Source organism: Ochotona curzoniae, unplaced genomic scaffold (assembly GCF_017591425.1).
Source record: "Ochotona curzoniae isolate NIBS_2020 unplaced genomic scaffold, NIBS_Ocur_1.0 scaffold_4701, whole genome shotgun sequence".
Lineage (NCBI taxonomy): Eukaryota > Metazoa > Chordata > Mammalia > Lagomorpha > Ochotonidae > Ochotona > Ochotona curzoniae.
The window spans coordinates 69,098,823-69,116,042 of NW_024467122.1; the positions used below are offsets into that span (position 1 = coordinate 69,098,823).

Below are 17,220 nucleotides of genomic sequence, written 5' to 3' on the forward strand. Positions count from 1 at the left end.
ACCCAAATCGGGACTGGAGCATCCTGTGGAAACACACAAATAGCTCCTCGAGCTTGTCTTATTACCGGGTCTGGACCTTTCTATTTAGTTTCTAATACATCCTTCCATTTGACCCATGACTGTTCTTTAGTAGAGGGAAGGGAATGCCGATCGGCGGCGCTCAGGCCTTTCTCATCCAGCTGTAAAAAATTAATGGTAAAAAGGGCCAGGGCCAAAATGGCCCGAGGGCTATGGCTAGTGAGGCCAAATGAGTCCCAGGCGGTTCTCTGTTTTTGTATGTATTCTTTAATGGTGCGATGAGCACGTTCAATTATTCCTTGTCCTTGTGGATTATATGGGATACCAGTAATTAATTTCACACCCATCTGTTTGCAAAAGGCGTGAAATTTCACCGAAGTATAGGCAGGGCCGTTATCGGTTTTGAGACATTCAGGTTTACCCCACGCGGCCCATGCTTCTAAGCAATGTTGAATTACATGAATAGCCTTTTCCCCAGGTAGTACTGATGCAGAAAGTATGCCTGAAAAGGAATCAACAGATACATGAACAAATTGATTTTTCCCAAAGGAAGGGATGTGAGTCACGTCCATCTGTCATAGTTGATTAGGCCTCAATCCTCTGGGGTTAACCCCTTCATGCGGGACAGGCCTAAATTCGCAGCAGGCAGGGCAATCAAGAACAATCTGGCGTGCCTCTTTTCTAGTAATCCCAAATCGAAGTCTAAGGGTCTGGGCTGAAACATGAAACTGTGAATGGAATTGGCGGGCCTTCTCCTCTGAGGACGGTGGAGACACGAGCATCATCATAACCTGAGTCCTGGTGGCGGCGTCTGCAAGAGCATTTCCTCTAGTTAGTGGTCCCGGTAGACCTGAATGGGCTCGAATATGGGTTATATAAAAGGGGTGGTTCCTATGCCAAATGGCCTGTTGAATTTGTTTAAAAAGATCTGCCACCGGGCCGGACCCTGAAATAGAGCATAGAGCCAGCGGCCTCCAAAACATTCACCGCATTCACCACATATAGGGAATCAGAAACAATATTTAAAGGCTCTAAAAAGGTTTGTAAAGCAAAAAGCACCATGTGACATTCCACTCTCTGAGGAGAGGCCGTTGGAAAGGACTTAGTTATTACCCTCTCTTCGACAACCAGGGCTCCAGCTCCTGTTGAGGAGCCGTCAGTAAAAACTGTCAAAGCACCAGAGAGAGGATGAGAGCTGGTTTTCTCTGGAAAAACCATAGGATGTCGCTGTAAAAATTGTAATAATGGGTGTCTTGGAAGATGATTATCAAAAACTCCCTGATAAATAAACATTAAAATGGACCACTCATTATTGCATGCACTCAAAATTTGTAACTGTTGAACAGTATAGGGAACTACTACGCGGTCTGGATAGCGCCCAAAATGACACAAAGCTAACTTTAACCCTTTAAGTACTATGGACGCGACCGCAGATGGATACCATTGAATAGATTTAATCTGAGAAACCTGAGAATGGACCCAAAGTAATGGGCCTTGTTGCCATAGCACAGCAGTGGGAAAAACCTCTGTAGCTAACACACATAATTCAAAAGGCTGATCTTGATCTAGCCGAACTAATTGAGCCTTCTCTATGGCCTCTTGAACTTTCACTAAGACCTGTTGTGCTTCAGGGGTAAGTGTACGTCGGGAGGCAAGATCAGAATCGCCTTCAAGTAAGGCGAACAGGGGCTTTAATTCCTGAGAAGAAATCTTAAGAAAGGGTCGTAACCAATTAATATCCCCCGCTAATTTTTGAAAATCATTCAGTGTTCGCAAATGAGAAATTTTAAGACTTATCTTTTGAGGCCTGACATATGTTTCTGTGATTAAAGATCCTAAGAAGGCTTTTACCTGTTGCATTTGAACCTTCTCGGCTGAAACTATAAGGCCATAATTCTGTAGAGCCCGCTTCAAATCAACATAAATTTGTAATAACTGGTCTTGGTTTTGGGCACAAATTAGAATATCATCCATATAGTGGACAATACGAGCTGTTGGAAACCGGTCTCGTACCGGCTGTAACACTTGGGCAACATAAAGTTGGCACATGGTGGGGCTATTAGCCATTCCCTGGGGCAATACTTTCCATTGATAGCGCTTATCCGGCTCTTCATGATTAACAGAAGGAATAGTAAAAGCAAACCTCTCCCTATCTTGCAATGCTAATGGTATAGAAAAAAAGCAATCCTTTAAATCAATTACTAATAACGGCCAATATTTAGGGAGGGACGACAAAACTGGGAGGCCCCGTTGAACGGGACCAAAACATTGCATCTGTGCATTCACAGCTCTTAAATCATGCAAAAGACGCCACTTTCCTGATTTCTTTTTAATAACAAAAATAGGAGTATTCCAAGGAGAAACAGAGGGCTCTAAATGTCCCAAATGTAATTGTTCCTGGACTAATTGTTGAGCAGCTTGGCATTTCTCAGAGGATAGCGGCCATTGGGGAACCCAAACCGGTTCGACTGTTTTCTACGGTATGGGCAGCTGCATACCAATGGCTGCTATTAAAAACCCAGGGGGGTGCTGAAGGCGCCGTAGACGGAGGGACGGTCACTAAAGGCGCCACGGATGGGGGGGAAAGCGTCGCCGTGACCCTCTCCCCCTTCTTTCTTCTCTGCCTGTTTCTTTCTAGTTTACTTCCTCTCTTGGTGTCTGACGTCTCAGAATCCGAGGAGGAGGAGGAGGCTACTTTTAGTTTCTCTAGTTCCGCTGCTGGGTAAAGGGAACGTTTTTCTTCTGAGTTAACTCTCTCTGGACTCTCACCTTTTTCTTTAACTTTGGTACCAATTCTTTCTCCCCGCTCTGTTTCTGAGAGGCTATCTTGGGCTAATTGAAGGCAATCTCGACCCTGAGTCACAGCTTCTTTGCACCGGTCATCTTCTAAGCATGCACGAATTAATCTCCATAGTGGCATAACTCCCGGACTCAAACGGTCACGCTCCTTAGCCCTCTGTAAATCTTTACCGAGTTTCTCCCAGGACCGCGGAGTTAGTGATCCGGAAACCACATACCAGGGCGCATGACGGTCTACTTCTTTGATAAAGCCCTCTAGTGTACGTTCACTAACCTTTAATTTACGTGCTTTCAAAAGTGCCTGTAAAGGCTTAATCAAGGAAGTCTGTGCTCCCATATCTCAGGGTTAAATTTCTCAAGCCCAGTAACGCCTCCCTCTCAGAGCTCCTTACTTTTTATGGCTGCGGTTCTGACTTCGTCCCGTCCAGGACGGGAGGCTCCTCTGGGTCCGAAGAATTCCCGGGTTTCGGCACCAACTGTCGCGCCCACCGACCACCGACCCGCAGTGATGAGCAGACACGATTGAAGCCTTCCGCAGCAGTCTTTATTGTGCACACCAAGATTGAGAAAGAGGAAGCCCCGACCCACCTTTTGCTCTCACTATTATAGAAGGCAGCTCCGCCCTACCGGCTGTTCATAGGCCAGCCTTCTGATGATGTATTGATCATGCCTCTGGAGAGACTTACGGATAGGGCAAGGGCTTAGTCCACGCGCCGATCACGGGCCTGCCCATGTGCTGTATTACTGCGCCTGCGCAGGCGTCTGCGCAATTCAGCCAGGGGTGCGTGACTAACGTCACTACTGCTGACGTGCTCTCTCCCGCCAGGCGCCATCTTAAGGCCTCGCTGGACTTGAGCCAAAGGCAGGTCAAGTACAGGTCAAGTACAAGGCTCACAGCGGCTCACCACACCGGGAGAGCAGTCGAGGATGGCCCAAAGCTTTGGGACCCTGCACCCGCGTGGGAGACCCAGAAGAGGCTCCTGGCTTCGGATCGGCATAGTATCGGCCGTGGCGCTCACTTGGGGAGTGAATCATCGGATGGAAGATCTTCCTCTCTGTCTCTCCTCTCTGTATATCCGCCTTTCCAATAATAAATAAATAAATGAATAAATGAATAAATAAATAAATAAATATTTAGGGCCTGGCGGCATGGCCTAGCAGCTAAAGTCCTCGCCTTGAACGCACCAGGATCCCATATGGGCACCAGTTCATGTCCCGGTAGCTCCACCTCCCATCCAGCTCCCTGCTTGTGGCCTGGGAAAACAGTCGAGGACGGCCCAAGGCCTTGGGACTCTGCACCACGTGGGAGACCTGGAAGAGGTTCCTGGATCCTGGCTTCGGATCGGCATAGCACTGGCCGTTGCAGTCACTTTGGGAGTGAATCATCTGACGGAAGATCTTCCTCTCTGTCACTCCTCCTCTCTGTATATCTGACTTTCCATCAAAAATAAAATAAATCTGTAAAAAAAATTTTTTAAATAAATCTTAAAAAAAAAAAGAAAGAAAAAGGAAGGTTACCAATTGATTTCAATTTTTTGGCCTTGGCCTGGCCCAGCCGCAGTCACTGTGGGTATCTGGGGTGTACACCAGTCGATGGTTTCCAAGTAAGTACAAATTTAAAAATCAATTGATTAATAAATGTTGTCATTTTTTTCATAAATTCAGGGCTTCCTTTCCAGGAAATAAAATATTCTTGCATAAATTTCATCATGCATAGTCCTGCATGATGAAGTAACAAAAAACAAGTTACCTTGTCAGTTTCTATATGATCTCTAATTTTCATTCATTCATGTTTAAAATGTGGACTATTACTTTATTTACACTTAAAAAGACATGACTTGGAAAGAGGCTAAAGGTTCAAAGAAATGATGACTCCCTGTTCTGCTGACTGAAAAGGACAAGAAATGCCCATCAGTGAGCAGCAACGCGTACCAGGCAGGATCCAGGGTGAATGGTGGGGGTCAACAGGGCTGGCCATGAAGGCATAATTATTTCAAGTTAGATGATGGGTATGTGAAAAAATAATCATACTATTCTCTACTTTTAAATATATTTGAGAATTTCTGGGGCCAGCACTGTGGCATAATAGGCTAAGTTTCTGCCTGTGGCATTGGTATCCCATATGGATATCAGTTTGTGTCCTGGCTATTCCACTTTTGATCCAGCTCTCTGCTAATGTGTGGAAAGGCAGTGCAAAATGGTCCAAGTCCTTGAGCTCTGCATCCAGTTGGGAGGCCTGGAGGCCCCCAGCTCCTAGATTCAAATCAGCTCAGCTTGGCTGTTGTAGCCATTTCGGGAGTAGACCAGCAGATGGAAGACTTCTCTCTCTGTCTTTCCTTCTCTCTTAACTCTGCCTTTCAAATAAAAATAAATTCAATCTTAAAAAATAATAAGTACTAGGACCAATGGTTGCTGCGAACACCACTATACATAGGTATTAAATGAGGACGACCATTAAACAAAAACCAAAACAATAAAAATAACGTTCATTTCATTAAAACATTGCATGAGCTGGGGCCCAGCGCAGTGGCCTAGTGGCTAAAGTCCTTGCCTTGAACACCCGGGATCCCATATGGACGCCGGTTCTAATCCTAGCAGCTCCACTTCCCATCCAGCTCCCTGATTGTGGCCTGGGAAAGTGGTCGAGGACAGCCCAAAGCTTTGGGACCCTGCACCTGCGCGGGACACCCGGAAAAGGTTCCTGGTTCCCAGCTTCGGATCGGCATAGCACCAGCCGTTGTGCTCACTTGGGGAGTGAATCATCGGACGGAAGATCTTCCTCTCTGTCTCTCCTCCTCTCTGTATATCTGACTTTGTAATAAAAATAAATAAATCTTTAAAAAAAAAATTGCATGAGCCAAATGAGGAAAGAGGGATTTTTTTTTTTTTTGTCTATCTGTGGTTTAATGCCACCTTCTCACTAAGTTTTTCTGAGTTTCTCACATCCCCACTGTCTGCCCCCATCATCACAGATCCTCAGTGAGAAGGCTGTCCGGACACCAAACATACATTGCACAATTCATCCTTCATTTCTATTTCCACATCTCACTGGTGAGCAACTAACAGTACAAAGGCACACAGGCACGTGGGCATTCACGAGGCAAATCGCATGTGGGGACGTGTGTTGCTGCTGCCTATGTGTTAACTCTGTAATGCACGATATATAAACTGAACAATGCAAACTGAACAACAGAAAAGAGACAAACACATTGCTAACCTGCACTTAAGAGCGTCAAGCTACATAGCACCATTTCCAAGGCTGGTAGTGTCCTTTCTAACTTATCCAGAATTGGGATCTTACGAAGTTGAGTATGTTGAGAATCACTTTCCTACAGCAAATGTCTATTTAACATTTTTGAATTTTGCAGTGAAAATTTTGGCAAGGTAGAAGCATATGTTAGGTGATTTGTGAGGCAACAAATTGGTGGCAAAGGCTCAAAGTGAAAAATGAAACGAGGTTTATTTAGATTTTTAAAAATATATATATAAATAACAAAATAACTGTGAAAACTGAAACAAAAACTGGTGTTATGTGATTAACCACTTCCAAGCACATTTAACTGTTAATATAAAAAATAAACTCTATCATTTTTACTTGCCTTTTCTCCAGCTTTGACTACAGGAATGTTTTTGGAAGCCTGAGGTCCTAGGAAAATTTCACAGCTATGAGGGTTACAGCCCATTCCCATGGGGAAAGACATTTTCTAATCTTGGGAGTTCTTAACAACTAGAACCCTCGGACCTCTCGTTAGGATCGTCACATGCGGCCAGTGCAGCCATCGCACATTCAAACACATTCCAACTCCAGTACGAGCAGTCTTCAGGCCTCTTCTGGCAGCCTGGCCTTGCAGTCACTGCTATCTTCCTAACAAGTAGCCTCCTGAGCTGCGGCGACACTGTGATTAGCAAAGCCAAAGTCACAGCATGTCGGACCTTTCCTCCTAGATGTGAGATGGTTGCTGGGGAGTGGGAGGATTTGCATCAAGCTCTTGTTCACGCTCAGGGTTGGTGGAAGGGCTGCCACCTGGCAGACACGTGGGCTCAGTGCTGGAGTGAACTGAGTGTACTTACCCAACACCACACAAGGAAGTTCGAGTAAATTAACAAGTCCCTCTGAACCAAGCCCCTCAAAACAGAGGCAAATTTGGTGAGACAAGCTCACTGCTGAGGCCATGACCTTGGTTCACCTGGTCCTTTCCTGAAGAACCATGTCCATTTCCTGATTCAAGAGGCACCTCTGGCAAGGACAGAGCACAGAGGGGAAACTGAACTTCATGTAAGGCCATGCCACGTGGGATTCAGAAGTTGCAGCTGAGTCTACGGCATAAGAAGATGGCAAGCTTAGTAAGCATCCAGAGCTGGAATGAGCCAGGGCTGGACCACACTCCTGGAGCATCTTGACTAGGGCAGCTTAACGGCTGTTGCCCAGATGTCGTTGCTGGGGAGCGGGGGCAGGACCCATCCTTGGGGAACAGAGTGGCCTTTGGGATGGTCGGACGGCACCAAGTACTGATCCCAATCGTGCCTGAACAAGAACATTGTACAACAACTGTTTATTTCTGGCTCATACCAAGCAAGGTGTTTAGCAATTAATTCTGTTTCTGGGACTTAGCTTTCAAATCACTGATACACAAATCTGTCACAGAACTTGGCTTCTAGGAATTAGGCAAAAGAGCACTATTCCTTAACTGTACTCATATAACTGGAGAAAAATGTAAAGAACCGCTAGCTAGCACTGTGGATAACCAAATATGAATATAAACATGACTCTCACTATTGCTAGATTCTGCAGCTTTGCCTGCTCACTGGAATGTGTTAGTGCCCACAAGATTACCCCTCCAGGCTCTTTCATAGATACCTGCAGACATACACACACAGTGGCAACAAATCCGAGTCATCAACATGCAATCTGTCCCACCCGAGATCACAACAAGGTCATATTTGCACTTATTTTCAGCACTTAGGACAAGGCTGTGATGTGCCTTGTGGAGAAACTGTTATGGAAGTTTCAATCAGGCATGAGTTGTAGCGCCATTAACAAGTTCCATGTTCATCAGTCAACAATACGCATTCGTTATATGTCTTTACCAGAAACACACATAAAATAAGGCATTGATTGGAGGAGAATGACACACTGTCAGATTTTCAGAGGGGATCTCGGAGATCACCTAGTTCGGTGACTTTCAGACCATAAGCCTCAAGGCAGATGTTCTGGGGGAGGTCTGAAAACAACAAAGTGCTTCCTGGCAATGCCAATCCATTTACCTTACATGGCGATTTATCAAAAGACAGCTGAGTTTGAGGGCCATATTCTAGCTCACTGCCTTCATTTCATAACTAAGTGAGACCCTGAAGACCTTACCCAGCTCATCAGTAGCTGTAGATTTCAGTAAGATACCTGGCTCCTAGCTCTCTAGGCCTTGGCTTATTGGGAGCTCGATGCCCGCCTGGGTCTTAAGCAGTCTCTACAAACAAGAACACAGGCTCTTTCTTCCTGTTAGGCACCAGAAGAGAATTGGGAAAGCCAGCCCATGCTTTAAATCAGCATTAATAGCTACACAAAATGGCAAGTTGCCACTTGAATTTCAGGTCCTTCAACTGTTAAAATAGGAGCATTACTGCTAGTGATACATGAGGACTAAAGAAAGACATGGGTCTGGCATTCTTGAAAATTGGAACCACAAACCCATAAGCAAGAAGACACAGTAGGGCCAGGCATGGTGGCCTAGTAAAAGTCCTCTCCTTGTAGGCGCCTGGATCCCATATGGGCACCAGTTCTAATCCAGGAGGCCCCGCCTCCCATCCAACTCTCTGCTTGTGGCCGAGAAAAGCAGTTGAGGATGGCCCAAAGCCTTGGGACCCTGCACCCTTGTGGGAGACCCGGAAAAAGCTCCGGGCTCCTGGCTTCAGATCAGCTCAGCTCTGGCTGTTGCAGCCACTTAGGAAGTGAATCATCGGACATCATCGGATGGAAGCTCTTCCACTCTGTCTCTCCTTTTCTTTCTGTATATCTGACTTTCCAATAAAAGTAAATAAAAAGTCTAAAAGAAAAAGATACAGTGGTGGACCCCACCGACACAAATGCTTTATCAAGTTGAGAACTCAGAGGACGACACCGCGGAGCTTGCCCTGACCTGATCCGGATGAGAGCCGGGAGGGAGTGCTCAGCCTGGAGGTAATATTGTCGGAAAGGCTGCAGCAGGTGAGCCAGCGGGAACTCGTCTGGAAGGAAAAAGGCACAGTGCATCATCATCAGAAAAGGCGCCTCTGGGGTCTGCTTCTCAAGGTGAGCTGACGGGGCCTACAAGTGTCACGGTGTGATCCAGTGTATCTCTTCTGTACCTCTGATTCCACAACAGGGCCCAGAAGCTCAAGTCCGGAAGGTGTCACCTATCGCTACTTCTTTTGCACTAATTTGAAATCACCAACGATGAAACAGCTGTGAACCTAGTCTCCTTCTCTCCACTGGCTACAAGGGAAACTTACCCGGATCCCCAAACAACTTGGACTCAATTTCACGTCTTTGAAGCAAAATCTTCTCTTTTTCTTTCCTTTGTTTCTTTTCCAATTCTCTTTTCCTCTCTTCTTCTTGCTCTCCCTCCAGCATAACTCTGAGGGCTCTCTCTTCAGCCTCATAGAGCTCAGAGCGTTTCTTGATGAGTTTTCTCAGGCGCTGAAGATGATGTTCAAAAGCCTCATCTGCTGAGGCTGGCGGGCACACTCCTGGGCAAAAAGAACAAAAACACATTCTTTCTTGTTTAAATTTTTTATTGGAAAGACAGATATGGCAGGGAGAAGGAAAGACAGACACAAAAATCCACTGGTTCAGTCCCCAAGTGGCCACAATGGTCACAGCTGAGCTGATCCAAAGCCAGGAGCCAGGAGCCTCTTCCAGGTCTCCTGAGGCTTTGGGTCGTCCTCTACTGCTTTCCCAGGCCACAAGTAGGAAGTTGAAAGGGAAATGGAACAGACTGGATATAAACCAGCACCCATATGGGATCCTGGTGCATGCAAGGCAAGGACTTTACCCACCAGGCTATTGCACTGGGCCCTATTTATTTTTAAAAACTTATTTCTTATTTATTTGAAAGACACAGAGACAGAGGCTGAGCCAGAAATAACTTCTGTGAGCTGGAGTCTCGTCTGGGAGTCAGTTTCCCATCTAGGTGGCAGGAACTCAAGTACCTGAATTATCCTCTGTTGCGTCCCAGGCACATTAGCAGGAAGCTGCATCAGAGCAGGTAGGGCCTGAACCAGGCACTTCAATATGGTATATACATTCCAAGCAGCAGCTTAACCCATGCTACCATGACATTGCCCCTCAAACAGCATTTTAGATGCCAACTTTTTCTAGTCCCCAAATCCATGTACTAATGAACAGCCTCAAATTCCAATCTACAATATAAATTTGCTTAGAATTTGAAGATTTTTCGAAGTTCTATCTTCAAAGGTTCAGTTTCATCTTTTTCAGTCTCCAATTGCTCTGACTGTACCCTGATTACTTTCTCCAATTCCTCCCTCTGGATCATGCCACTTAACTTTTGGTTTTTACTATTTCTACCGGTTTTGACCTTCCAATTGGGATAATGAGAAGTCTTAATCTTCATTGTTCATGGGGTTCTTTTACTGTCAACTCTCAATTCTATCTGTTGAGAGCACATTTAAAAGGTGAGAAAAAAGGCACACCTAACTGATCTCATGGTCTGTGCCAACTATGGAGTGACCAGCTGTTTGGGTTTACCTGCTGTTAGTGCTGAAAACCTCACATCCCGGAAAACCTCTCCTCCAGTAACAACTGGGATCATTGTCAACCGGACATAACTACGGGATCAGTGCAGTCAATACAGCTAATGCCACAACCAGGGACTTATGGTTACAGACTGGATACTAGGTGACATTAAAGAATTACTAGCAATACTTTTAGCATTATAAAGTCATCATAGTTGATGACAGGCAGTTAGGTGTTCTATGCACATGTGTAAAATTTTCCATAAGAAACAAATTTTAAGAATCCTAGAGTAGATCGAAGTTGTGTGCTCACTATTATAATCTCTTAATTCCATTTACTCAGAACTTAAAAAAAAATTCTAAAGATGTGTTTATTTGAAAAGCAGAGTTATATAGAGAAAGAGAGAGAGGTCTTCCATCTGCTGATTCACTCCCCATGTGGCTACAGGGTCAGGCTGGTCCAGGCTGAAACCAGAAGCCAAGAGCTCCATCTACTCTTCCATGTGGTTGGCAGGGTTCTGCCACCTTCCCAGGTGCATTAGCAGGGAGTTGGATCAGAAGTGGAGTTCAAATTCATCTACTAAGTTGCCAGAATAATATTTCCCAAGTTAAAATCCTATGCACTGAGAAATTTAAGCTGTCACCATGATGTTCTGCAATAATTTCATAGCTTCTTTAATTTTTCTTGAAAGGTCAGAGACTAAATGTTAAAAGCTTTGGAGCTGGCATGGTAGTGTAGCCAGCCAATCCTTTACTTTCAGTTCTGGTGTTCCATGTAAGTGCCAGATCATGTCTTGGTGACTCCACTTCCCATCTAGTTTCCTGGCTTATGGCCTAGGGGTTAGTGGAGATTGCCTTGGGACCAGGTACCCAAATAGGGGAAGCAGAAGAAGCTCCTGGCATAGATAAGCTAAGCTCTGGCCACTGCAGCCACTTGGGAAGTGGACTGTCTTGCATTCTCTGTGTAAATCTGGAAGATTAGCCAGATGAGTCGATGCACCAGCCCCTCATACTCTGTTTATTCGCATTATATATATATATCTGTATATATATATATATCTAATTTTAATTACATACAATTAAAAATATATATTTAAAAGATGTATTTCTTTATTTGAAAGACAGAGGTACACAAGAAGATCTTCCATCTGCTGGTTCATTCTACAATGGCCAGAGCTGTGCTGATTTGAAGCCTGGAGCTTCTTCCAGGTCTCCCACATGTGTGCAGGAGTCCAAACACCTGGGCATCCTTCACAGCTTTCCCAGGTTCATTAGCAAGGGGCTGGACTGGTGGAACAGCCAAGACTCAAACCAGTGCCACAGGCAGTGGCTTTACTTGCAATACCACAGTGCTGGCCCTTTATTATTTTTAAATTTATTTACTGCTTCCAACTCACTTCCATACTATCCACCTTTGTCCAGTCAACAGTTTTTCCTGTCTCTTTCCCTCTTAGATGTTTTCAACCTCTCTCAGCTCTGGCACTGAACTCTGTCTTAAGATCTTTGAGTAGGGCCCTACGTAGCCTAGTGGCTAAAGTCCTCTCCTTGCATGCACCAGAATCCCATATGGGTGTTGGTTTATATCCAGTCTCCTCCACTTCCCATCCAGCTCCTTGCCTGTGACCTGGGAAAGCAGTAGAGGACGGCCCAGAACCTTGGGACCCTGCACCCTCCTGTGGGAGACCTCAAATAAGCTCCTGGCTTTGGATTGGCTCAGCTCTGGTCACTGCGGCTATTTGGGGACTGAACCAACAGATGGAGGATCATTGTCTTTCCTCTCTGTAAATCTGAATTTCCAATAAAAAAAAAAGTTAGAATAAAACTTAAAATTAACCACATGTTTAAGTCAGGTTAGAATCCCAGGCCGTGAGGCAGCCCTGCTCAGAGGACCAGCTTCATCTACCAGCATTTCCTCGAGGGGGTCTGCACATCGTGTGGACAGGCGCTAGAAAAGTGCTCCATCTCTACTGTAAGAACACAGTGCTGGTTAGCAAATCATTTCCTATTTGAGTCTGTTCACTCCCCAGAGGTCTATTCTTCTGATAGCTCATAATTCTTTCTTCCTGGACCAAAGTGAGAAAGGCAGATATTGAAAAACTTTGTTGGTTAATTCGCTTGGTTAGAGTTTACCGAGTCCCCGCCTCATGGGAGATCTGGGGCAGGGAGATATTCAACAGCAGCTTGTAGGCTTTGCTTTCTAGCAAAGAAGAGAAATGGTTGGGTGACACGGCAGATGCTATCTTTCCTCTGACCCCCAAGTCTCCTGGAGACAAAGGAATCATCTAACTCCGAGAGCCAGAGGGGAACTGACCACTCTGAAAGCTGTCATACCGCTTAGACGGTGAGCAAGTCACATTGGATGCACAGGGGTCCCACCCCAACACAACCTACTTGGGGTCTAAGGAAGCTGTGGTTTTTGTTCCTATGAGGGTACTTCAAAATGCCTACACTAAATGAATTTCACAGTTTATTGTGAGGGAAGGTACGTAACACAGTGATTAAATTGCTGCTTGGGAAGCCCACATTCTGTACTGGGTGCCTGGTTCAAGTCCTGGCTACTTTGCTTCTGATTCAGCTTCCTGCTAATGTGCAACCAAGGGGGCAGCAGATGACTGTTGAAGTAACTTGAGACCCTGAAATCGAGGTGGGCGACCAGGACTGAGTTCCTGCCTTCTGACTTCAGTCTGGCTTAGCCCCGTGGGTCACAGGCATTTGAAGACTGAGCCAGCCATGGAAGAACTCTTTCCACATGCTTCTTTCTCATTCTCCCCCTGTGCCTCTCAAACAAAAATGAAAATAAATAAAGAGCTTGGAAAGTTAATTTTGCTACAAAAAATTGAAAAACTCACATATACAAGAGGTTTCAAAATGTTCACGAGAATGATTATTTAAAAATAGGTATTGATCTCAATTTCTGCATAAAATAAAACTTACCTTGGGCCCAACACTATAGCATAGTGGTTAAAGTCCTTATCTTGAATGCGCCGGGATCCCATATGGGTGCCGGTTCTAATCCCTGTGGCCCTGCTTCCCATCCAGCTCCCTGCTTGTGACCTGGGAAAGCAGTTGATAACGGCCCAAAGCCTTGGGACCCTGCATACATATGGGAGATCCGGAAGAAGCTCCTGGCTTCGGATTGGCTCAGCTCCAGCTGTTGCGGCCACCATAAGATGGAAGATCTTCCCCTCTGTCTCTCCTCCTCTCTGTATATCTTTGATAAAAATTTATTTATTTAAATAAAGATTTATTTTTGATAAAAATAAATCTTAAAAAAAAATACAACTTATCTTAATTCCTTTCTTCCACTATCATTTTGAGGTACCCTCACATTTTAACAAAGGAAACCATCTGCAACAACAGTCCCTACTAATCTGTATACTTTGAAATATCCCTGGCCTACAAACTACTAAGTAAGGCAGCCCGGTCCAATCCAAGTGCACATGAAGTCAGGGGTCACTGCAGCCCGGTCAAGGCAGGCACATCAGTACTTATCGCATCAGTGTTCGGTTTTGAAGCACAGGGAGATCTTCAAATGGTGAAGACGGGGTCAACGCCTTTGTAGACAAATGGGCCAGTAAGAACACATATCCAGACACACAAATGGAAGGCACCGACGGCATTCCTAGGACAACCTTTGCTGAAGGTACTTGGATTGCTTGGCACTCCCTCCAGAGGCAAAAGACACACCTTTTGGGGCACCAAATAAGGGCAGGACAGCTTTCATCTTGGCAGACACGTCCCAGCCATGACAAGCCCATTCTGAAAAGTGTAGCCAGCAATACCTGGGGTAGGAAGACTGAGTCATGGGATTGCCACGCCCATCTCAGTTTTCAACCTTGGCTTCCCAGGGCTCAAGAGCCTGTGAGGCTTTCTGCTCCCAAGGTTCTGAAGCTATAGCTAACAAGCCTAGTGACTCTTCCAAAAACTATTTTGGGTGAGAAGCCAGAAGTGTTAAAAAAAAAAAAAAAAAAAGCAAAGTCCTGGTTACCTTTCCTGGCTGCGGCCTCCTTCCTCAGTTTCCTCAGCTTTTCCAAAGCCCGGAGAATATCCACCATCCTCTTGGTGTCTGCTTGTTTCTTCCTCACTTCAGATAAGACGCCATCAGCAGCAGCTTTGAGTTCCTGCTCCTGTGGGAGGAATGGTGCCATGAGACCCAGGGCCAGGAACATCCCAGTAGGTAAGATGTGGCATGATCCCGCAGTCCCCGGGCTCAAGACTGCTGAACCATTTCCTAGGCCTGATCCAACTTCCCTCTACAGCGTACCCCGACCACCACTGCAAACATCTAAAGACCACTATTCTATTCTTCCCAAATTGGTTCCCCTGCGAGTTAAACCACCCCAGTTCCCTGAGCCATTCCTCAGGCTCTGATATACAGTGGACAGCTGGAAGGACACAATGGCCTAGTGCTTGCCTGCAGTCAACAAGTGCCCTGTTGAGCAAATCACTGCCAACTCCAACCAGGCTACTTTGCTCCTTGCCTGCAGCTGCACCTGTTGCTTTCATCTGGCTCTGACCTTCCATTCCAGGATCATCTCAGATTTCATTACCTTATCTAGAAAGCCTCCCCTAAGCAATAAACACCCTGGGCTCCTGCAGCATCCCTCACCATGCTGTACTGACATGTTCCCTCAAGGGGGTTCTGTCCCATTCCTATTCACATTGACATCTGTCCTGCAGCTGGCATAGCACAGACCCTCCTTCACTGCCTGCCGAACAGTCACTGCCCATGGTGCATTTCACAGTGAGCTCACCCCACGGAAGGTGAAGACTGGAGGCATGGGAGCTGGGAACCCCAAAGGCACTTGAAGGTTGTGAAATATGCTAAGCAACTATTTGACTGATTTCCAGTTTAAGGTCTTCAGAGCAACAGACTTGGTAATCAGGCCACCTGGGCTCGGATCTGGGGTAGAAATGGTCATAACCCCGTTGCATGACCGCTGACAAGTGAACCTCTCTCTGCCTCGGATTCCTACCTGTAAAACTGGGTTAATTCCCCCTATCCCTCAGGGCTGTGAGAGTCAAGATCTGGTGTCTTCTAACATACAAACACATGCTCACAGTGAACCTGGTGACATACCATTTACCAGTTGTAAACTTGGGGAAGTCATTAGTGACCCAGCGGTCCATGAGGACGGGATGTGCCTTGCGGTAAAGCCCCAAGTTCTCTGTATTTTATTTGTCCTGCAAGTCATCGAGGGACAGTCCCGGACCCATGGTCTTGAACGCTAGCAAGTGTGGAGAAGTTGGAGCTTGGGACAGGTGAGATACCACGGTGTCATCACATACCTTGTGTTCACAGGACTATGTAAATTTTATGTACTACACATCAGGGACACAGATGTATAAGGTGGAATGAGGCGGGAGGACTATCTTTTACTTTACGGTTCAAGAATGAGGGTTTAGGCCGAAGAAAAACAGCAACTTTTGAGCCTCAGGCTGCTTCAGGTTTCACCACCCAGTTAACCCCGCGCGTGTCTGCAGCTCTCTCACCCGCTTCTTCTCTTCCACCTCCTGCACGCACTTGACTCTCCAGCGATCAATCTCCTGCTCGCGTTCCGCTGCTCGGGCGGCCTCGGCCTCCCGCTCGGCCTCGCGCTCCCGGGTCTTCTCGCGAAGCCGCAGCCGGCGGCGCCTCACCCTCTCCAGCCTCCGCAGCGCCTCACCCACGTAGGCGGGCTGGGTCAGCGGTTGCAGCTGCTCGGTTAGCTGGGCGCGCAGGGGCGCGGCCTGGACGTGCAGCAGGGCCCAGGCTGAGCCGTCGGCTTCGGCCTCGCGCAGGGCTTGCCCCAGCTCCCGCAGCCGCCGCACCAGGCGCAGAGCCCCGCGCAACCTCCCGCGCACTTCGCCGAGGCTGGGGCCGGGGGCCGAGCGTTGGGGCAGCGGGCAGCTGGTCCGCCGCGGGGTCCCGAACACCGCCTCGAGCCACTGCCGGTCGCGCAGACGCTGCAGCACCACGTCCCCGAGCACGTCGGGCGGCGGCGGCGCCTCGGGCCAGCGCAGGCTCCAGGGCGGCCCCGGACCTGCTGCCGGTGGCCCCGGCCGCTCGCTGGCCTCGGTGCCCGCGAAGGGCCGGCACTGGGACGGCGGCGGCGGGAGCGGCGGCGGTGGCACCGGGTAGAAGGCACCACTGCCGCCGCTGCTGCTGCCGCCGCCGCCACTGCGGGAGATGTCCCCGGGACCCCGGGGCTGCAAAGCCAGGGGAGGCTGGAGGAAAGGGGCAGAGGCTCCCGGAAAAGGGCCGGGCCGCTGGGGCAGAGGCGGCGGGAAAGCCGGGGAAGGCAGCGGCGGTGGCGGGCAGCCGAACGGCGCAGGAGGCGGCTGCTGCGGAGGAGGCGGGCCCGGGCGGCCCGGGGCGAAGAAGGGCGGCAGGGCCATGCTGGCCACGGAGATGCTCAAGTGACAGGAGTTGTTTCCAGGGTGAGTCTTCCGGGCGGAAGTGACGTCCTCGGACGCGCGACGCCGGCGCGCCGAGTTCCCCCGGAAAGTCTGGCAAGGGGGTGGTCTTCGTTCCGCCTTCTAGCTTTTGGTTTGTAATTACTGTCGGTATTGAGCGTGGTTCCAGAAGCGCTCCCCACAGTGAGACCGAGCTGTTCGTCTTCTGTGGACTAGTAATGAAGAACCTTAGTTAAGTCCCTCCATCTTGGATGGGGCGCCATTTTGTCAGTTACGTGA

The 17,220-nt window shown here is 47.6% G+C and overlaps 1 protein-coding gene across 1 annotated transcript; it reads right to left on the reverse strand.

The window, feature by feature from the left end:
* Positions 1-6,417: 6,417 nt before the first annotated feature.
* Positions 6,418-17,217, reverse strand: PDCD7 (programmed cell death 7). The gene is made up of 5 exons (XM_040968596.1): positions 16,039-17,217; positions 14,534-14,672; positions 9,304-9,540; positions 8,952-9,039; positions 6,418-7,342 (listed from the first exon to the last, which is right to left on the reverse strand). The coding sequence occupies exons 1-5, from the start codon at positions 16,921-16,923 to the stop codon at positions 7,219-7,221; spliced, it is 1,473 nt and encodes a 490-aa protein (XP_040824530.1). The 5' UTR covers positions 16,924-17,217; the 3' UTR covers positions 6,418-7,218.
* Between the last annotated feature and the right edge of the window lie 3 nt (positions 17,218-17,220).

Coding starts and splice junctions, on each gene's coding strand:
- PDCD7 (XM_040968596.1), bottom strand. CDS start 16,923: ATGGCCCTGCCGCCCTTCTTCGCCCCGGGCCGCCCGGGCCCGCCTCCT. Junction 9,541..14,533: donor GGAGGCCGCAGCCAGGAAAG/GTAACCAGGACT, acceptor CTTTTTGCCCAG/GAGTGTGCCCGCCAGCCTCA. Junction 7,343..8,951: donor CCGGCTCTCATCCGGATCAG/GTCAGGGCAAGC, acceptor GTTCTTGTTCAG/GCACGATTGGGATCAGTACT.